This window comes from Hevea brasiliensis, chromosome 16 (genome assembly GCF_030052815.1).
Source record: "Hevea brasiliensis isolate MT/VB/25A 57/8 chromosome 16, ASM3005281v1, whole genome shotgun sequence".
NCBI classification, from domain to species: domain Eukaryota; kingdom Viridiplantae; phylum Streptophyta; class Magnoliopsida; order Malpighiales; family Euphorbiaceae; genus Hevea; species Hevea brasiliensis.
This window is the reverse complement of record NC_079508.1, coordinates 70,600,841-70,624,416: the sequence shown is the minus strand read 5'-3', so window position 1 is coordinate 70,624,416 and position 23,576 is coordinate 70,600,841. Positions and strand designations below refer to the sequence as shown.

The 23,576-nt window shown below is 29.0% G+C and overlaps 3 protein-coding genes across 3 annotated transcripts; 1 reads left to right on the top strand and 2 right to left on the bottom strand.

Moving 5' to 3' along the window:
- Window positions 1-7,517: 7,517 nt before the first annotated feature.
- On the bottom strand, window positions 7,518-10,133 carry LOC110637064 (uncharacterized). Its single transcript, XM_058138740.1, has 5 exons — window positions 10,006-10,133; window positions 9,497-9,913; window positions 9,256-9,389; window positions 9,045-9,169; window positions 7,518-8,178 (listed from the first exon to the last, which is right to left on the bottom strand). The coding sequence occupies exons 1-3, from the start codon at window positions 10,051-10,053 to the stop codon at window positions 9,306-9,308; spliced, it is 549 nt and encodes a 182-aa protein (XP_057994723.1). The 5' UTR covers window positions 10,054-10,133; the 3' UTR covers window positions 7,518-8,178; window positions 9,045-9,169; window positions 9,256-9,305.
- On the bottom strand, window positions 7,714-9,299 carry LOC131174716 (uncharacterized). Its single transcript, XM_058138508.1, has 3 exons — window positions 9,272-9,299; window positions 9,045-9,169; window positions 7,714-8,178 (listed from the first exon to the last, which is right to left on the bottom strand). The coding sequence occupies exons 1-3, from the start codon at window positions 9,297-9,299 to the stop codon at window positions 7,714-7,716; spliced, it is 618 nt and encodes a 205-aa protein (XP_057994491.1).
- Window positions 10,134-21,386: 11,253 nt separating the features above from the next.
- Window positions 21,387-23,134, top strand: LOC110637035 (ethylene-responsive transcription factor ERF061). The gene has a single exon (XM_021786958.2). The coding sequence runs from the start codon at window positions 21,894-21,896 to the stop codon at window positions 22,812-22,814; it is 921 nt and encodes a 306-aa protein (XP_021642650.2). The 5' UTR covers window positions 21,387-21,893; the 3' UTR covers window positions 22,815-23,134.
- Window positions 23,135-23,576: the final 442 nt, after the last annotated feature.

Genomic DNA, 23,576 nt, shown 5'->3' with positions numbered 1-23,576 from the left:
TATATATTTTTTTTATTTTTTATTTTTTTTAAAAAAGAAAATGATAAAGGGAGATGTGGTCAAAAAAGGGCGTCCGATGTCAGAGTGCTTTATTCCAACCGCAATCAACGGTATTCTCCGCCGAAGGAAAAAGATAAAAATCCTATTTTTATTTTTCTTTTTCGTCTTTCGCTTTTTTTATTTTTTTAATTTTTTAAAAAAGCAATGGGAACAGTAATCTCTTCACACGTGCCACTAGTCCAAGAGGCAAAGCCTCCGCAATGACCGGCTGTCGCCAGTTCTGTTACGGCCACGGAAGCATTATACAGTTCCCAATGACAGCACCTGTTTTTACTGGCTGTCGGTTGTGCCAAACGGTAAAACGGGACTAGCCGGTGACTCCAACGCAAATCTAAAATGTTGCCACGTAGCACTAAGAGTTAAAAAAATTAAATGGATCCCACGTGGTGTGGGATACAAACGAATGCAGAGGATCTCACGGTAGCTGAATGGTATTAAAAAAAGATAATGTGTTTCTTAAAGGCAATAGTGGCAGTAGATAAAAAATGGTTGGAAATTGAGCAAAGCCTCCAATGAGAAAAGTAAAAAGGCTTCCCTTTGCTTTCATATGTGCAAGTCTTTTTGTTGTTGGTTAAGAACCTTAGTGCCCTAAATTAATGGCCCTGTTTTTCTCATACAGCTTTTTCTTGGGTTAGGCTCTCTTTTGAAAAATATTGGGATATGCCCACTAACATCAAATTCAAGATTTCACACTCTAACCCAAATTCAAATGTCAAATAATTCAAAATTTAACAACTGCTTATATAAAATTAATCTGAAAAAAGCAATAATACGCCTGGTTTTAGCAAGAGCTCTGTAAGTTTGATAAGAGCGAGCTGCGGTGGACAGGATGGGGCACTGACAATAAAAGCAATAATACGAGTCGATGAAGTCTGATAGAGAAGCATGAGGGACTCTGAAGCTGAAGATTAACAACATGCATGTGCTTTAAGGATAACATATGTTTGATATCTTTAAGCCAGGGTCTCTTTCTTGTATCTTTACAAGGGGCCAACATTCTTTTTAGATTAAAAACTCTTCTAAGAAAGATGCTATTCCTCAGCAACAAGATAGAACTTGGAATGTGAGAGGAATACAAGAAAGAAACAGTATTTTCAATCTCAAAGAATCTTAATTCAGGAATCCATTTCTGAAAATTCAATTCAGCAAAGACAATGGCAATGGATTGTGTATTAAAATAGAAAAAAAGTGGTGGTGTTGGTGTTTATAAAAGTAGTTTAGGCAAAGCATGCAATAGGGCCAAATGTTTGCTCATTAAGGGGTGTTTGGTACACTTTTTTTGATGCAGCTGATAGTCAATAGACACCCAAATAAATAAATTAGAGTGTTTGATAAACTTAAAAAGAAATTGAGCTGATAGGTGATAAATAACTGATAAGATGTCCATCTTCTACAATTTGTATCATATCTATTTTTAGAGTTGTTTCTCATCCGTTGATAGCTGATTTGATTTTATTTTTTATTTAAATAATATTATCCTTTTTTATGTAATTCAAAAATTAATATTATTAATACTTTTATTTTTTTATTTATAATCTTCACATCTTAATTATCATATTACAATTTTATTAAAATATTTTTTATTAATAACAAAAAATATAAAATATTTATTTATTATGAAATAATACATTTTTTACATTTAATAACTTCAAATTAGCTATAAGTTTTTTCTTTATTAACGATAATAATTATTTTATTATTTTATAATTATATTTTAAAATTATTTAATTATTTTTTTAAAGAATTTATTTATTTTTTATTTTAATAATAAAATAAGTAATATAATATAATAAAACAACAATTATATATTTATTTTAATAATAAAAATTTTATTTAATATATATATATATCTTTATTAATCATTTTATATGTTATTAATAATAATAATTAATATAAATTAATTATTATCAATTATTAATCATTAAATAAGTTAATAATAATAATTATCACTAACAATTATTAATTATATCTACTAGATAAATAAAATAGTCAACTTGATAAGAAGAAGAAAATGGAAAAAAACTGTAACATGCGTACAATGTATCAACAATAACTTTTGGAGCCGTGCTCACACGTGTAGAAAAAACCCTTGTGAAGGACATGTGGCCCTTGTGAGAGACACATGGTCCCATGTTGATCTCATATGATATGTACATGTCTCCTAGTGAGAATGTATAGAACGTGAGAGCTTTTATGGCGCAAGAGACCACGCTCCCAACAAAGGACATTATGGGGGATAATACATGCATGCCCCACATATATTGCCCTTTATTCTGTAGATGTGCTATGCTATTTCCCTACTCTTTTCCTCTGCCACTCTCACTCGCAATCGCATTTCATTTTGTTCCATGCCATATATTTTTCAATTATTTCAGTAAAAAACAAGACAAAATCATCATATTTAGTGCAAGATTTTTATAAATTGAAATTATGAAAAAATTGACGACGCAAATCAAATACATGGAGCCACGACCACGAGTGAGTCAGTCAGTCACGGAGAAATCTGCCAATCTAATAACCTTTATTAATTATGAGTATATTTATTTATTATAAATATTTATGTAAAATTAATTAATGCATATAATTAAAATTAATTAATGCATATAATTTATATGACTTTTATGTTAAATAATATTTAATTAAAATTTATTCATAATCTAATGACTTTTGATTTGTTATTTCAATTATCGACACCCTCTCCTTCTATCAAACAGCTTGTGTCCATTATATGGCATGCCAGCCCGCCACTAAATCCGGAAGGAAAGTGATGCTTCGGTGCTTCCATTTCTTAATTATGTATCATTTACAATTAATTATTTAAAAATTAATTATTTAATATTTATATTTTATATTATATTACATTTTTATCTCTGTAATTTTAATATATAGAATAATTTAATCATTCGATAAAATTATTATAAGAAATAAAACTAAAAGGACTAAATTTTTTTATATATAAAAATCATAAATACTAAATAATTCATTTATCAAACTTTAAAAATTAAAGTGTAATATAGTATAAAATTTTAAAATTAAATAATTTATTTTTTAAATTTCAGAAACTAAAATATAATATAAAGTAAAATTTAGAAGCCAAATTACAAATGGTAACCTAGTATTTACCCACCCAACTTCTTCATCAAACGTAAGAAATCCTTGTCTGTAGCCCCACAACATAGAAACCCATTCAATCAAAAACCTCTCTTTTCTGCAAGGGAAAAAAAAAAAAAAAGAATTTCCCTCAGAAATATGCACAATATCAATCAACCATTTGGGTCATTTTCATGTGTAAATATAAATAATTGCCTATGATTTTTAGCACTTTCTGCTGAATTGACAGGGCTTCGGGTGAATTCAACAATTAAGATATCATTGAATTGCAACGTGAATATTGGATTGATTTACTTTTATAGAGATGGAGAATATTCACTTTTCAACGTTTCTAAACCTTCATTTTTTGGAGTATATGTTGATTCTTCTTTATTCTCATTGTCGTGGTTCTTCATATATATATATATATATATATATAGAAACAAAATATCTTAATAACAAAAATATATAATAATTCTATTAAATATGAGAAAATATTATAAAAATTCAAAACCTATTGATAATGACATATCTAAAGATTTATTTACTAAAAAGCTATCAATAATGATAGATTTGTGCAGATATATTTGAAATCTATTATATATGGATACAAATTTAAAAATTATTAAGAAAAAATAAAAAAGAAATGAATTGCCATCCATGAAAATACTCAATGGTGATTAAAAAAATGAGAATAGAGGAAAAAATAAAAAGAACAAAAGAAAAAATAAATAAAGGAGTAGTTCTTTATATCATATGATATGGTTTTGAGAGTTTTTTTTTTTATATATAATACATTGATAATTTTTATTTATAATTAAAAAATTATATAACACTCATATTTTGAGTTTAAAACAATGTAATAAATTTGATATATCATATCATCAATAATTATAATTTAATTTGATCATAATATTATGAAATTATTTCATCATGAAAATTTTTTAATCACACTACATCGTTAGATTGATTGAAAATCTCCATTACAATCGACATTATACAGTCTTTAAAGTCAAAATCTATTATCTATTATATATTGATTTGTGGAAGGGGATGCTCCTTTTGATGCCCGATGTTTTGCGAGTAGGCAAGTCTAAGAAAGTAACTTACCGAGACTGAAGCAAGCACAGCATAGAGCCCCACAATGAGCAAAATGCCCAAGTTTCTTTGGACTGCTCCCCGCAGCTTCCCTGGATTACGTGCACCTTTGTTCTTCTCTAACTGTCTATCATCATTGCTGTTAAAAAATAAATAAATAAATAATACTGTGATGTAATTGGAGTTTTTTGGCTTCAAGATTCTTTGGCTTTTATTTTAAATTTTAAGGGAATTTTTTTTATATTATAAATATTTATATATATGAAGTTTATTTCTTTCCTATAAGAAAAACAAACGGATGATTGACTGAATAATAACATAGGAAACAGCCTAAGGTAAGTCCATGAAGTCGGCGACTCGCTATTAGCCAAAAAAAAAAAAGAAAAATTCAAATTCCATAGCAATGTCATGTGGAGGAGATCTCAGCCGTCAACTACCCAAGTAACTCATGTCGATCTGTGGAGTCCAGACCCCCACCCCCCCACCACAAAAGCTGCCACGCTCTCTAATCGCAATCAACGGTGATTTTCGGGCCCCACGAATCCGTGGAAGACGGGAAACGTGTAATCGAAAGAGGAGGAAAGCAAACGTTGCTCATGTGAGTGCACGTGCCAACTGACAATCTGAATGGGACCCACCACGTGATGCCGTTCCTCATGCATGTAAAGAACGTAATAAATGGAATGCAACTGCACGTGCTGAGTCCAAGTGGGCTAATAGAAGGAGGACACGTTGGTACCGAATTCCTAACATCCTTAAGGGCTTGTCTGTAATGAATTTTATGTTAAAAATAAAATAGTAAAATTTCGAATGTTAAATCTAGAGAGGCTCTGACTATGACTTTCGGAGAATTCTCCGTTTTTACAGTTGAACAAAAAAGAAAAAAGCAAGGCAGAAGAAGGGCGAGTAATTATTTATAAAATAATTATAAAATTTCCGGAGAAGAAATAATGGATATGTTGTCTTGTACATAGTCATAATTCATAATCAGCTTAAACAATTCCTCATTTAAGAGGATAAGGTTAAGATTCCAGCACACAATATGTGCTTTAACTTGGAATAGTGACTCCCTTAAATCCGACATTAAAGTATTTTTAATATTTAATAAAAATTTTTAGATTTGTCTAATGACTATCCTAAGAACACTTGGCAAGAGCAGCTTCCAAAACTCCCTCATCTTATGTGTTAGATATTCGGATATACTGGGTAATTTTTATCAATATTGTCTTAATTTTTTATATTATTGTGAGTATTTAAAAACTAGTTTAATTGCCAAGTAAATTTATAGACAAAAGGAAATAGTGATATCGATAACCTATTGATCATTCAGGTAATGAAAGTAATAATTTTATAAAAAATTTAACAGAGCAAGCATAGCTAATTAATAATTATTTCTCATATTTACAGATAAAAGAACTAAATAGTCATTATAGCTATCTATATGAATCTTAGATATTGAGTTATTATCTCGAAATTTCCTTCTAAAAATCAATTCATATCATTGAATGATGTTGCTAGTGCTCAGCTTATCGAGTGAGCATCTGAACCTAATTAACCTTTTAGCTCTCTTTTGCTCGGTTGAGGTTCTATTCAGTCTGGGTTGCTCGAGTGATCTTTCATTCAATATGACTTCTGTTCAAGCTGTGTTACCCAAGCAATTTTACGCTTGGTTTGATTCTTTAATCAAGCGTTGACACTTTGATTGTGATGTTGAATTTTTCAGCGGAGTACTGACTTTTTGACTCGATCTTGGATGGGTAATATCAATTTTGAAGGATATTTCACAACTACCTTTTATTTTTAATTTGTTATAATAAAATTTATAAACTTTAATATTTATTATTTCATTTTTATTTTTATATACAAACTAAAATATTGATGAAAAATTTAAATTTTATTATTATTATTATTATTATTATTACAAATTAAATTTTAATAAATAAGAAATAAAATGTTTATAATTAATAATTTTATTAAAAAATACTTATAATAAAATAATTTTATTGATTAATAATTATTAGTTAATTTAATTATAAAAGTAAGAAAATAAAAAAAAAAGAAAAGAGGGAAAAATGGTGATTTTATTCTTTTTGAGGGAGAGAGAGGTAAATGAGTAATTTTATGGCTTTTAACTTGTACATTTGTTATTATAGGTTAGAGTAATTTTTGTAAAATAAAATTAAATTTCAAAAAATTTGTAGTAACAAATTAATAATAAGAAGGAAAGTGAAACAAACATCAAAATTGAAGAACAGTTAATTAAAGTTACCCATATATGTTTAGTAGATCAAATTGATTTGAATTTATTGTGAATCAATGAAATAATTATATAATTTATCATAAAAATTAAATATTTCTATAATATTATTTTTTAATGATTATAATGTTACACTTATTAATATTAATTAAATACAATTATTTATTACTAATTTTATATCATTACATAAAAATAGGTAATATTATATAAAAAGGTATAATATTATATGAAAATATAAAAAATATAAAATTAATAATAAAATAAACATATTTAATAAATTTTATCAAGCGTAATATTATGATTGATGTAAGACAAAAAAAAAATAAAAAAGAAAATTGATAAATTTTTTCACATAATAGATACGCAATATAGCATTACTCACAGATATTATCACTTCTTGATAAAGTATAATTAAATGTGTTATTACATTTTGTCATTAAAAAATCAAAATTCAAACTTTAATTTATTAATATTAGAGTAATTTTTAAAATTATAAATTCTCAAATTTAATTTCAATAAAAAAAAATAAAAAAATACCGCAAGTGATAAATTGATCGGAATAAGACTTAAAGACATTCGGAATTTTACTCATAGCATGGATTGCTCCGAAAGTTAAGTTTTGATGTGCTTGGGCTGGACCTTGACCCAACGTAGTTGGATTATATTTGCTTTGTGTCTGAAAAGATTTCTGGTAAACAAAATCAATTTCATTTGAGGAACCAGGACATGCAGCCCACAGATACTCCAGTGATGATGATCCAGGCAACAATTCAGCTCCTCTGGTAGAGATCTCCGTAGTTTCTTATTTAAAAAATTAATTAATCGTCCACTTCAAGACATTACCAAGTCGTAAGGTATCTCTGCAACAAGTGTTGCTTGATGTTGTGCAGTTCACCCATGGGAAAATGCTGGATTGCTGCCGGTGGTGCTGCCATTCCCATTCTTGACCTGATAAAAATCATAATGATTTTATGCTGAAAGTTTAGCAGTCATCGGAAGGACCAAAAATCCATTTGCTCCGTAAAAAATCTATATAGGATTGGAGTGAAAAAAGTAGCAGTAAGTTGAAATTTCAGACTGATCTGTAAGTATCTATGCCCACTGGGGAAAAGAGAATGAAAAGACTACCTATTAAACAAAAAAGAAAGTTCAAAAAAATGGAAATTGTATCTATGATGTCTTCTTTTTCCCCTTTGTTTTATAGTCAGCTAATCTTTCCATCCCTCCTTGCTCAATTGTCGTGAGGCAATGCCTTTCGATGACAGGCTTGTGGTAACGGATAGTGATGGTGTCTTAGGTGCCTTTTCGTCATCCCAATCATCACCCCAACTGTTATCCCATCCATTTTTAACTTCAGAGTCTGCTTTTCCCCCACTAGAAGCTGGCAGATTCATGTCTAGCCTTTCATACTTAGAGCCTCTGCTGAAGAGTTGCTTCTTCCGGAAGCTGATGCACATCCAACCTACTGCCAGTATTAGCAGTGTAGCAATGGCCAAGACAACAATGGTAGGGGTTCGTGACAAGAAGTTTAAGTAAGTAGGCTTATGAGAGTTATCCAACCCCTTGCCAAAATTGGCAGCAATCAAATGCGTTATATCCAGGTTGCAATGACCCTTTCCTGCCCTTAGAACTATTGAGTGGTCACTTCCGCCACTTGTGATAGAGACCTTCACCTGAAGGGTTATATAAATCAGAATGCACTATGTAGGTAAATAACAACTGCTTTGTTGTGAATAAGGTTATTTTACATCAAGACAAGAAAACTAGAAAGACTAAAAGTTCACAAGGAAGACCTATTTTGATTGAAAATTAGTCTCACATAACATTAATGATAAACAAATAATGCAATTTACTTCACAGGTCATCATAAAGGAAAGAAGGGCTATAGATTTTGCAGTCCATACCCCAAATGCTAAGCATGTAAGTTATGTGGTCACAATGCATAATCATAATGTTAGGATTAGATTAAACTTAACATTAGCAGCTCAGGCAAGGAGATATAAGCCTTCACACGGTACAAGAACTAGAAGGCATAATCTGCTTGAAGTAGCAATGCTGAATAAATTAGATAACAAAGGAATTCTAATGCATTGAGCAAAGGAATAAAAATGTTGCTCGCAATCAGTTCCCGCTCCTACATAAATATTGCGACAGAAGTTAGAATGAAAGCTCAATCTCTTTCTGGGTTAAAAGCCCTACAATGAAGTTCCATAAGCCTAAAAGTGCAAAACTTGTTGTAACTTCAAGTGGCATTTGAAGCCCTATTTGATATATCTTCTGTTAATGAGGTTTCAACAACTGTTCCAGTAAGAGTAGCTATTAAGTCTTGCATGAAGCAACATGTTCAAGCAACAGTCTGCCTATTTTCACCAACATATTAATTTAGAAAAAAAATTCCGAAAGCAAATTGGTTCTTGATCAATGGTACATAGACATGAATTATGAGGGACCAAGATGGATTAACTTCAGAACCCATAAAACCATCACATGAAAGCTCTCCTACAATGTTTTGAACAGCTACAGTATTGTGTATAAATACCTTTTCATCTTGTTCTGCTTGGAGTTGAATTTCTGTTGTCTCCAGTTGAACAAAATCCGGAGCAGAAATAGTAACAGTGAGAGGGCTGTTCCCTTTATTCTGAATTAAAAGTGAATATTGTGGATCTGGAAATAAGAAGAGAAGTAAATCAATAAATTTCAGTGCAAATCCATATACCGCAAAGATAATACAAAAGATTGGGAACTCCTACCTTTGCAACATATTACAGCTGATAACTCTATTCTTTATTTTCATATTCTCCTATAGATACTCAATTATCACATATTCCAAAAGTAAATTCCGATCAGTTGGCTTGCTAGCATTGATTGCATCCCAATGAAAATCTAATTTCATTGCATATAGATAGACAACACAGTAAATCAGGCAAAATGATTAAAATTAGCAAAAACCAGGATTAAGCATGTATGAATTGAGAGAACTGAACACATAACATTTCCTGGAACTCTTAAACAAGCAACCAATTTCTTCTCCTCATCTGCGCACTTGTTAGATGGATCACATTCTTCAACATGAGAACCCTTTGTCGCATGCCTTGACTCCTCTCCATTGCCACTCTCTTTAGGCGTAGTCTTCTTTTTACTATCATCACTCTCCGCTTGTGATTTCTCATTGAACTTATTTGTGTCCTCTTCCAAATTATCTGTTTTTTTGGACCCAGATTGGCCACTCGAATTATCATTATTTTTCTTACCACCATCAGCTATCTCCTTTAATTTATTTACTTTATTTTTCTTTTCTTTACGAACTTCATTAGAATCAGAAACTGAGCCCGATTCACCAGCTTGCTCATTCGAAACGTTTATGTTATTTGATTGCAGATCTAAATCATTTTTTGCACTCACATTTGCCTAGTTCAATAGTCCATAACCAATTAAAACTACACCATGAATACATTAAGCACTATAAAAGGCTAAATTAATGTTAATTCTTCATTAGTTACCTTCGAATCAGCGAGAGATGTGTCAACTGTAAGCAGCAGAAGAATCATACCCAACTAAAGATCGCGGTTTGTTTCTATATTTTGAGGGAAACCCAGTTCTGTATCTATTAATTAAAGGACTGCTTGCATAACTTAGAAGGACTGCTTGCATAACTTAGAACAAAAAAGTTAACAAATTTGCATAATTAGGATCATAATTTTTTTAAAAAAAGAAGAAAAATATTAAGGTTTGAATTATTACAAAATATGTATTTGATTTGAATCATTAAGTTTAATGTCAAATTTTAGTATCGTTGAGCTGTTATTTTCACATAAAAACGAAATGATGAACTTGTTCGCCCAATGGTCCATTTTTGTTCCTGATATATTAGATGTTAGGGACGTTTCTTAACGGTGACACAACAACCTCATAACATTAGGATTTTAATATTAAAAAAAATTCAAAAAAATATAATTCTTTTCATATTTTATTATTTTAAATTTTTATAATTAAAATTTATTTAATTTAATTTTAACTATTTTTTTATAATACAAATTTTAATATTCTTAATTAATTTATATTATATATAAATGTATAAAAGAGGAGAGAAATATTGACTTTGTCTAAATTATTTTTTATTATTAAAATTAATTATAATTATAATTTTTATTATTTAAATTAATTTTAAAATTTATATAAAATTAAAATTCTTAATTTTAGAGTTTATATAAATCATATTTATACTAAACTTTAATTAAATAAAATAAGAAATTAATAAATAAAAAATAAAAAAATATATTATTAATCTATCTGTAATTTACAATCTATTTATAATCTATACTATATATAAATGTAGGAAGGTAAGAAGAATATTAGTTGCAAAAAATACCCGTGGTAATTGATTAATATGAAAATAAAAGATAAAATTTAATTTATTTTAAAATTTTGTTATATAAATTAATTTTAAATTAATTAATCATCAAAGTTTATTACTTTATTTTAATATATGAAAATATAATGATAAGAGAATATATATTAATAATATCCTTATTTACTTAAATGTCATAAAGAATAAAATTTTCTATTTCTTCACTCTCATTGTATACTACATTATATATATATATATATATATATATATATATATATATATATATATATATATATATATATAAAATTCATAATCATTGATTTATAAAAAAATATTTGCAATGACAGATCCATTGAATACATTTGTATATATTTATAGTTTCAATTTAAAATTAATAATATATAAATGATTATATTTTATAGTCTATACTAATTTATAAGGGATATCTTAAATTTTTATATAATATATATACTTAAGAAAACAAAAAAAATTAAAATATTTTAAAATTTATTAGTTGATTAGTATAGAAATTTTTTAAAATTACATATAAAAAATTTTAAATCATAAACATAAACAAAGATTACAATATGCAATGAAAAAAATTTAATATATTTAAGAATGCATTTTTCTTGAGAATATCAAATAGACCAAGCAGCAATTGGGCTCCTTCAGCTAAAACCTTATCATGGTTCAGTGATGGCACTGCGACACCTTTCTTATTAGCCCAATATTAACAATCAAAATGGGTGGGCAACATGAACCGTGCATGTAGACTGGGCTTGACCCAATCAAGGCCACCGACAGGGGTCCAGAATGGTTACGGGTCAATTTCCAGGCCAGCCTGGCTGATTAATTACAGGATTTCTATTTTCTAGTTGAAATTTGAAAAACCTAACTCTAGCAAGTCAAAATTGCATGATCCTGTTTACAGTGCCCGTAAATGAAATGTGAAATGTCACTGAAGACATGGCAATGGTAGGCTGACTTTCTGCAGATGATATGGCAACCTACTGAATTAATTGTCCGAGCTAACTAAAACCCCTTAACAATAACATCTCCCTCTCAATCATTGACCTCCACAGACACCTCCACATGGCATCGGCGGTGGTGCAAGTCGGTCACATAAGCGTCTAAGTCAACTTACCCTATGCTGAGGTTTCCATTAGAGTTCTACAGATAGCCATGCAAGTCTTAATCTGTATGCATATATGTAGGTATTTTGAGAAATTGAGAAATGGGTTGTCATCAGAAGTTATTAAAAAAAAATTAAATAACATTTTAATTCAGTGGTACTATTAATCATATATAGAATTATAAAGTCTTAGATTATTAAAGTTTTTCAAAAAAAGTGATGATTTCTTTTAGTCTCAAGTCCAAAATTATCATAATAATGAGATCAGGAAATTGACTAAGTAGAGATGGAATAAAAAAGCAGAAAATTTCAAATATTCCCTGACTACCAAGAACAGCTCATTGAAATGAAAGGAGCGGGGGCTCAGGTCCTCACATCCATTCTTCTGCCCATCGCTATGTTTGACAATTTTCCTCCATTATTAATGGATAGAGCAGAGAGAATCATCCATTTATTGTTGAGAAATATTTCCAAGTATTCTTCTGAAATTTTTGCATGTTCAGATCTGCCTTTTAAGCTTATATTAGATGCTTAAAGGAAATGGAAATAATTTGACTTCATCGCATACATATATATATATATATTGCTTAATCTAAAATTGGATGAAATGCAAGTCTTAGAAATACGCTATGGACCCATTCATAAAAGGAAGACAAAGCCATCATGGTAGGTCCAATTGCACTACCATCGGAAAAAATAACACCAAAGATGTCAATACTATAAGGACCATCGATAGGTAGAAGAAGATGACAAAGTTTTATTATATTCTATCCTTGAAATCTTGATGCCGAACCACTTCTCGTCAATTTTGTAATAAAAGCCGAACTTTATCCTCAAAAAAACCCTACGATGATTGTCAAAAAGGCGGTGGATTCATACACTGATTTGAAATCTCACCTTACCCATGAGTTCTCACCTCACAAATCAACCATATTTCGCCTTTTTCTCTGTTTTGTTTCAACTTGTTTACAAGTTTCGGTGGACTTAGCCACTTAGGCCCGCCATGACTCCCTATAATATTGTTTCAAAATAGATTGATTTAATTTAAAATTAAAATCAATTAAAATTTATCAATTTTAATTTGATAATATGAAGATTATTTTTAAATTATAAAATTTTAAATTTAAATCGTAGCTATATATATATAATTAAGAGATAAATTAAAATCACAAGTTGCATCTTGAAAATTTGTGGTCTTTTTAGCATTTATTCCTCTGCCACACCTTTTGCTTATTCAGGAGGAACTCTCATCAAATCTTCAAGAGATCCCTAACGCGCGATGACCACGTAACAATCCCACAAACGCATCCTCAAATCAAATGTGGGGACCATTTTAGGGCCCAACTGGCGACAATTTCACCTGCTTCCAGCTACATGGGCCCAGGCTCATGTTGGGCTCGCCGAGCCCATCCAATGATGTCGACCTCCTCTGTGATATCATCACTACGTCACATGCCCATTGCAATGAACTCCGAGTATTTGGGACCAGTGGCTCAAAAAAGCCACGTACTCTGTTACGCTCTTTTAGTTACGTCAACGAGAAAATCAACGCCGAAATTGCAAAAGAATCACGAGAGATTGGGAAATGCAGTGAAAATTCTCCTTATCAGAAATGATAAATCGAAACGTGGCCCAACGGTTGCGACGTGTCTGGTACACGAGACCGGACCACCAGAACTGTCGGCGTTTCGCGGTTGTGTTTTTGTGACCAAAAGTCCGCATACGGACAAAACACAACTTTTTCTAACTCAATTGCACGTTAGACTGAGTCCACCTTGTCCGACAATTTTACTACTCCTTTTAAATCCCTTGACTTTTTTTCTCCTTAAACTCGAAGTTAAAATCTCATAATTTTTAAATCATTTTAATATTATTAAATTTTAATTTGTTAAACCCTCTAAAAAATATTTAATTTAGTATTCTCAATTGAATGTTGATAATTAAAAGCCTATAGTTAAATTGAATAATCACAAAGTTGTACGTGGGTGAAGGGCAAAATTGGAAAAATGAAGCAAAAGAGCAAGTGAAAAATCTAGATGGGTAAGGATAGAAGAGAGCATCACCACATGAAGATTGGGAGAGATCAGCAATGAGGATTGAGTTGTGGGAAATAGTTAGGTTAGTTCACATGCAAATAGGAGAAACCCTTTTATTTGGGGCCACTGGATATGTGTGCCCTTTCGCGAGCTTTGTCTTTAAAACCCTATTATCTATCACCTTTTCAACAGCACCTTTACGTCTTTAATGCACCATACTGAGTTGGGTCCCATTTTGGTGAGGTTCTGTAGGTTTCTTCTTTTGGTTATTGACCCCATTGTCAAGTTCCAATCACTGCCTATGTCTTGTGCACTTGTCGTCTTTATTACTTACCTCTATCGCTTGGTCTGCCAAGCCATTAAGTAATTCGTTTTTTATTGCACTGGCATATTCATATATAATTATACACAAAGCTAGTTGAATTTAGAGCATTGAAACAGATTAACAAAAACGGAAATGCGATGGCAGAGGCAAATGTGCTAAATGGCTAGACATAGTAGATGATTAAATATTGTCCTTGACATTTGAGTCCCCCAAATTCGTGGATGCCACTACGAAAGTTTCCCACTCGATTAAGCTTCTTAAATTTACCTACTATCTCTATTTTCTGCCTTTGCCCTTCCCATTTCGTGGTAAAGCTTTAAACTTCTCCCTCTATCCATTCTCTCTTTATAATAAATGGTGTTTCTCTTTATAACAAGTCAGATTTCATAGGCAATTAAGTTTATCATATTAATTTAATGAAAATTAAATTATTTATATTTAAATTAAGAAAATTTAAAAAGAAGAAAAATTCATGATCCAGGATTCCAACTATGAAAGCAGAATTTATAAAGTTAGGCAAATAAAATGCGAAGATTGATTTTGTAGAAGGGTGTAAATGGCAAAGAGAAGATGCAGCTCAGCCATTGAAGCAGATCTTAGGTTGAACAGTAGAATGGCAAAGAGAAAATTGATTTTTTCCTACACGAAACGATACAAAAAGCAGATAACAGTATTGTCGTTTTGAAGATATTAAATGATTCTGTAGACTCTGACTCTGCATAATAAATTGAAAAAGTGACTTTTTAGCGATTAGCAGCAAAGATGTACGGATGTGGGGACCAAAGGGAGTCAAAGTTTTGAAACCCCCTTCGTTTTCATCTTCTCCATCGGCTTACAGCCACATTACAATGACCTACATTTTAGGATAAATTATATAATCAAATTGTAAGATAATTCGGAAATTGTCCATGTTTTAATAAGTTGTTATTAATAATTTTAATTTATATTTTTTTTATTTTAATATATAAAAATATAATATAATATTTTAATTTTTTTATTAATTATTTTAAATTTTATTTTTATTATTTTTATATCTCAAATTTTTTAATAAAAATTTTATAATAGAAATAATTAAAATTTATCTATATATAATATAAATATAAATATAATTAATATATATAAATATATTATAAGTTACCTTATAATATAATTATTTATTGTTACATTAATAGAGTAATTATTAAATAATTTATAATTTATATATAATAAAGAATGTTATGTGGCATTCTCTTGAGAATATTTTTCTACTTTATATAGGTACTAGTATAATATTCATGATATGCATGAATAAATTATAATTTTTATTTTTTAATTTAATTTTTAATACATTTTAAATAAGATATATTATTATTATTATTATTAAATTAATTTTAAATTAAAATTTCTTCCTTCTTTAATTTAATTTAAAATTTTTTTATCATTTACAATAATAAATTTTAATTAATTTATAGTATAATTAATTAAAATACCTATTTAATTCTTTATATATATATATTAATAATAATTTTCATAATTATTTCTTTTAAAATGTAATAAAAATATTTTATTCAAAAAATAATTTAAATTTCATAAAATTTTTATATTTTATCTCACAACTTATGTGAATTGATTTTTTTTCTTGTAAATTACAAAAATTACATTAGATTAATAAGAAAATAGTGTCATTTTTAAAAATATATAAATATAATATTTTTTTTGTTATTAATGTAATAAAAATATTAAATTACTAATAATGAATTAAATTATTTAATTTTAATAATAAAAAAATATATATAACATTTTATTATATTATTTTTTAAAAATATAAATTTCTTTTATTAATCTAATATATTTTTTATAAAATAATTATTTGACAAAAATATTTATCACTTAATATAAATTTATAATATAAAATAAATATATTTAATAAAAATTAAAATTTTAAAATACCGTTATTTTTTATTAATATAATAAATATTAAAAATATATAATATTTTTCAAAAGACAAATTCTATAATTTTAATATTGTAATTTTAATTTTTTTTTAATTATTTTTATTTGTAGTTAAATTTTCGTTGTAATCATATTTATAATTAATTTTTAAAATTCTATTTCTATATAACAATATAGTTGAGAGAAATTTTATACTTAAAAATATAGATATTTAATTAAAATTTGAAAATAATTATGTTAAAATTAATGATAATGAAATATGGATAATCAAAACATTAGTTATAATTGCATTATATATATAATTATAATGAAATAAAATATTTAAAAGTTTAAGAAATATTAAATAAGAAATTTATAAAAAAAATAATAATTAAATACATATTAATTAAATATATTTAAATAAATAAATTTTGACAATAATAACTAATAACTTTTAAAATAAATAATAAAAAAATAGCAAAAATAAAAAAAAATTTAAGAGCATTTAGATGAAATGAAAATACTTGATAAGAAGAGAGTGTTTAATGTGTATCACATGTCTCATATGACATACTATATATATACAAATAAATAAAAATTATTTGTCATGACCCAACTTATGGGTCGGACCGGCACTAGGACCTGGGCCAGCCTAAAGCCCCCGAGACCCGTAGTAAACCTAACTATTCCTCAACCCAACTCTAAAGCCCATTTGGGCCCAATTTCAAGAATTCAACCGAACAAAATTCAGCCATAAAATGGACCATTTAACGGGGAGTTTTTTACTCGCCCGACCTGTAAACACTATATATAATAATTTGAGGAGCTCAACTCACCCTCCACATAATCAAAATGTCATAACTCAAATGGGAGCACAGCTCCCTCATCCAATTCCATCATGCATACAGTTAATAATTTTACAAGTCTAATATAACTTTTATAGTACAGGCTCAAAATAAAAATAAGTGCTTCTAACACATGCGGAGTCTAAAATTTAACTCAATTATACAAAATACATTAAATACTATTAATGTACCTGCGAATAAGAAGAGCAGGTTAGCCACAACAAATAATCTTTCTGTAGCCTAGAAAAATAAATGAACAGAAGTGAGCGTTCGACTTAGAAAGTAAAATACCAATTTTAATCATAATCTCTATAACTATCTAAAGCTAATGCACCATGTGGAGTGAAAATGCAACATCGTCATAATTTTCATATCATAACAGCAAAAAGGTAATTTAGAGCACTCACACACCCAACACTGTCAAGTAATACATATATGGGAACTGATCCCCTATACAGCCCTCTTAATCCAACCTCTGTCAGCGAGTGTCTTTCAAGCCGGACTTTCGCTTAATAAATCAAATGCGGGGTCCCAGCGAGTGTCTCTCAAGCCGTATCTACCCCAAAGGACTGGGTCCCAGCGAGTGTCTCTCAAATCGTGTCTAGCATTCCTGTCCATATCCAATACCATACCGCACGCACGCCACGCACACACACTGCTCTAAATTATCACAAACAACATCCATGGCACTTCAACAATTATGAATGCAATATAAAACGTGCCTAGTGTTTAACTACATAGATACATATTTATAAGTGATGCATAGACATGCTTGAACATATAATAATATCGAAATTATAATTAAAATTAATATTTTACTGACATACTTAAATTGAGGTCACTGTAGCGGCTGGGCGAAGGAGAAAGGCTGTCCCTACTCACCTGACAATTTCATTACAATTATTTAATATATTTGACTCAATACAAACTAAGAAAAGATCAAATATGTCATAAGTCGTGCCGAAAATCCGGCAGAGTATCCCCTGTACCTAGGACCTACCCAACCTGCAAAAAGATTCAAATAACACTTCTAAATTCTCAATTTCCACAATCACATCTTATCAACATCATATAGCTCCTCCTAGGCCCTCCAAATCAGACAATAGTCATAAACTCAAAAAATGACGTTTTAGTCCCCATAATTGACATTTCATAAAAATTCACTCCAAAAAGCTCTAAAAATTCTAAATTTTTTGCCTCGCATCCTTAATAATATTATAAGCCTATTGCAAAAGGAATCATAATTTTCTAATCATCCACGAATATTTTATGAATTTTATTCTAAATCGGTATTAGCTGAAAATGAGTAACTTGGAATTTGGATTTACCTATGCCAATTCTGACACCTGAAACGCATCTAGAATGTCTGAAAAATGTTAGGATTGACTATAATATCGACCACGTTCTGAGACAGGCTGCTAGGTAGCCGGATCTGGCTGAAAATGCAGTCCCAACACCGGTGAGCTATTCTCAATCCGATCGCACCTAAATTAAGTCCAAATTTTGTTAATAATTATCATAAAATTATTTTTAAATTTTGAAAATCGAAAAGTTCGAAAATCTCATCAAGCGATCTTGACCGTCGGATTATTGCCTTTTTCCAACGGTATCCGATCAGAGCGGAATCGGTCCTATCTCGAAGATCTCGTCATCCTGATTTCATCGGTGGCCTCGGATTTTCGATCCGACAGTCGGATCGCCGGAAAAGTGACCGGAAAGCCACTGTACAAATTTTCTCTCTCCTATTTCTTTCTCTTTGACTCGTCGGAAAAACCCATTATCGCCAGCGAAGGAGGTCCCAAAGGGACGCCTAAGCCACGCTGCCATCGCTTGTAGGCTTCTCGGCATCGGAAACGGCCAAAAAATGGCCTGGAAGCTCTCCCACGTCGCGCTCCTTTGGGTGGTTAGTCGAGCTCCCCGCTGTTGCTGCTGCTCTTCTGGCCGGCGTTCATGGCTGCTAGAGGTGGACTGGTCGACGCTGGAGCTGCTGGGGTGGTCATCGGTAGGGGTCTCTCACCGGCAAGGAGAAAAATGAGAGAGAGGAGAGAGAGTCGGGGACAAAGAGAAGGAGAGCTGGGGGGGGGGGGGGTCTTGCGTAGCGTTTTTGGGTCCCTTTTTTTTTTTTACTTCTAATTACACTATTATTTCCTCAACTTTTTATAGGTTTACAATTATGTCCAAAATTATTTTATTATGTTAAAGTTTAATAAAACTCTAGTAATGATAAAAATAAATATAATCTAGGAAAATTTAATTATTTTATTCTCATTTACTAAATTAACTTTAATTAATTAATTTATTATTACTTTATTTATTATTATTATCTTCCTTTATTTTAAAATCAATTCAAATAAATCCTATGATATTAATAACATAATATTTCCTTTTTATTTTATTTATAATTTAAAAATTTTGAGTTGTTACATTATTAAATAAAAAAATAATTTATAATTAGATATTATTTAATTGAAAAGGGCAACAAAAGCATTCAAATACAATTTTTATAACATTAAAATATTTTCTATTTACTTAGTCATAATAATAATAATAATAATAACAATAATAATAATAATAATAATAATAATAATAATAATAATAATAATAATAAATCTTAGAAAAATGAAATAAAAAGAATATTAAATTATTAACATAAAAAATAATACATATTAATTATAAAATAAGTCAAATCTATATATTTTATTTTTATAACTTTTTATGCAGACTATACTTATTGTCTCTCAAAATTTTTAATAAATATTTCATAATAAAATTAAAAAATATAAAAAAAATAACAAAAATATTTATTAAAGATATGAAATAATTTAAAGTTGATTAAATTATATGATAGTTGATTATGAGATCACAAATTAAAGGTTATTTTTTTTTAAATTAATAGCCATTAATAACCTATTATTATTATTATTATTATGGAGGGTAACATATGGCAAATAATATTTTTACACAAATAAATTTTAAAAAAATAATATAAATAATTTTTTAATATTATATTTAATCATAAAAGGTTACAATTTGTAAAAATCAAATTTAAAAAAATAACAATTTAAATCATAAATAACAAGATAGTATTGTAAATAGTAATGATAATTAAAAGAGAAATAAAAAAATTAAATAATAATTAATATTTATAAAATAATATATATAATTTTAAATATTATATTTAATTACAAAATGTCTTAAATTTTAAAAAATAAATTTTAAAAAAATAATAATTTAACCATAAATATTAATTTAGTATTATAAATAATAATAATAATAATAATAATAATAATAATTAAAATAGAAATAAAAAATTAAATAATAATTAGTATAAAGGAGAGTATTTATAATTAATTATGTGATTACAAATTAATGATAATTTTTTTTAAACTAATGGCCATCAATAATCTATTATTATTATTATTATTATTATTATTATTATTATTATTATTATTATTATGGAGGGTAACATATGACAAATAATATTTTTATATAAATGAATTTTAAAAAAATAATATAAATAATTTTTAAATATTACTTTTAATCATAAAATCACAAAAGGTCTTAATTTTTTAAAATTAAAATTTAAAAGAAATAATAATTTAAATTATAAATATTAAGGTAGTATTTTAAATAATAATGATAATTAAAAAAATAAAAAAATAAAAAGTAATTAGTATTTGTAAAATAATATAAATAATTTTTAAATATTGTATTTAACTATAAAAAAATCTTAAAATTTCAAAATTAAATTTTAAAAGAAATAATAAATTGAATCATAAATGTTAAGATAGTATCGTAAATAATAATAATAATTAAAAAAAAATTAAAAATTTAATTAATAATTAATATAAATAATAGTCTTCATGAAAGGTGACATGTCACGTATAATTATATTGTATGAAATAATAAATTCATGAAAATTATATAAATGAATATGTTTTATGAAAATATAATTATATTGTATTTTTTATTAATTTTAATAATTAAAAAATTATTAATTCTTTTATATAAAATTAAATTTATATAATTAAATTTTTTTTTATTTATATTTTTTAGAAAATTAATGAATAAATAAATAAATATATAGTTATTAGCTTTATCCATCAATATGACCAATTTAAACTTATCATTCTCTCTTCAAAGGCATCTAAATATTTTTATTATAATCCTTTTATGTTAAACCAGTGTTAATAATTATTAACTTATTTTTATTTTATTATAATTCCAAAAAAAAAAAAAAATCAATGTGAGGGCAGTTCAGTCTTTGGGCAGCCAATATTTTCTTCAACTTGGACGCGTTCAATCCGCCTGGAACTGAAAGCTGTCATGTGTGGAAACAGCTAGAAGATGGTTGAGGACTGTGGAGTCCTTTACTCTGCTGCTATAAATATACCTACTTCGGACCCAACCGCAAAGCCAGTGTTCTCCCCAAGCGCCTTCTTTAGACGCTTCAAATAAGGACTTCTAATTCTTCCCTATCTCCATAGCCACTTAGGTTTTCAGCTTTCAGAAATCAAATTCAAACTAGTGTTTCTTTTTGCCCATTAATGCTCCAGCTTTAAGTTTTCTTTTTCTGGCTCTCTAGAATCTTTTCCTCAATTCACAAATTTCTTCAAATCACTCTGTTTTCAAGATCTTAGCTATTTTCTCCTTTTTTTGCTTTTATCTTTTTTTTCCTAAAACCCATTTTTGATTCTTGAAGGAAAGGGACAAATTTTTAGTTCTCTGTTTCCTTCATATTCATTTTCTTCACGATTCTTTCTGTTTCGTCTGTTTCAAACCATAGAGAGAATGCAGGAAAACAACGTTCCTTTTGGATTCGCTAACACTCCCGATGTCGGATCCTCTTTATCGCAACTCATTTTGGCGGGAGGCAGCAGCACCTTAGATTCAATTTTCTCTCATTGCCCTCCAGAAAACACCATTGCCGGCCCTATTTTTGAGCCTTTAGGCTCTTCTGTCTATCTTCGCCAGAGAGATCTCTTGCAAAAATTTTGTGAAGAAAACAGAACAAATAGGATTACTTCGTTTTCTCGCAATTTGTTAGCAAGCCCACTTCAAAATTCGGTGCGGACAAGCAATTATTTAGCTCCAAGCAAGAAGAAACTATACAGGGGAGTTAGGCAAAGGCATTGGGGGAAATGGGTCGCGGAGATTAGACTCCCTCAGAACCGAATGAGAGTCTGGTTAGGTACCTATGATACTGCAGAAGCTGCAGCTTATGCTTATGATCGTGCAGCTTATAAGCTCAGAGGCGAATATGCGCGATTGAATTTCCCAAATGTCAAGGATCCCATCAAGTTGGGATTCACAGATTGCAATAGATTGAATGCTTTGAAGAATTCAGTGGACGCCAAGATTCAAGCTATTTGCCAAAAAGTGAAAAGAGAGAGGGCCAAAAAGATTGCAGCCAAGAAGAAAAATGTTGATGCTAATGATTCTGAGGGAGATAAAGTGGTGAAGGTAAATTCAAATTCATCATCACCATCCTCATCATCTTTATCACCTATTGTTTTTGATGATAGTTGGGGTGGTGAATTGGTGTCACCAACTGTCTCTGAGGATGGGTTCTGGAAGTGTGAAAATTCTTCCCCCTCTGTTTCTAGAGATTGTCCAATGATGACGCCAGAGGACATGGATTTTGACGGCTGCTCGCTCGCAAGAATGCCTTCTTTTGATCCTGAGTTGATCTGGGAGGTTCTTGCTAATTAAGGAACCATTTCTTTTTTAGAATCCAGATGGTGAGAGACATGTCTTATATGCCTCTGCCTATTCTGTTAGTTGTAATTGTAAATGGTAGTTTCAATAGGACTATCTAAGTACTGTTTCTTGTTCTTTACTTCTTGTTATAAGTTTGGCTAGAAATTTTAGATATTGTTGCTATTTTAGGTAAAGAGTTCTCTTCTTGTTTCAATCTTGGCCTTTATTTTTGTATGAAGGCGGATGATCATGCTACACATAGATTGGTGTTGTATGAGAAGTTTGTAGCCTTGAGTTAGTTGTTGAGTAATTTAAATATTTTACTTATTTTTTCCTCCTTGTTATTGCATTTAACACCAATAAATGTTTTTTTTTTTTGTCAACAAAATATAGATTCCCGCCTATTTGCACAGTTTCCTCAATAGCTTTTAGGATCCAAAAAGATCTTGCTGCTATGAGATGATATAGAGAGAAATAGTTAGTTTCTCTCTTTTTGGCACAAATAATAAAAACAACAACTTGTTTGCTTCAGGTTCATGTCGTCCAAAAAGGCCACAACTGTTAACATCAGATTGGAATTTTCAAAATAGAGAAATTAAAAATGACTACAGAATAAGTGCAGTGACATAAACAGCACAAAGTAATCTGATCTGCAACATATGATGAAAGTGAACAGAGCGTTTACGCAACTTATCCTTCAATCTCCATACTTCTTAATTAGACTGAAAAACTTGTGTGAGAAAAGAGAGTGGTCCTCATCTTCTTCTCTATCCA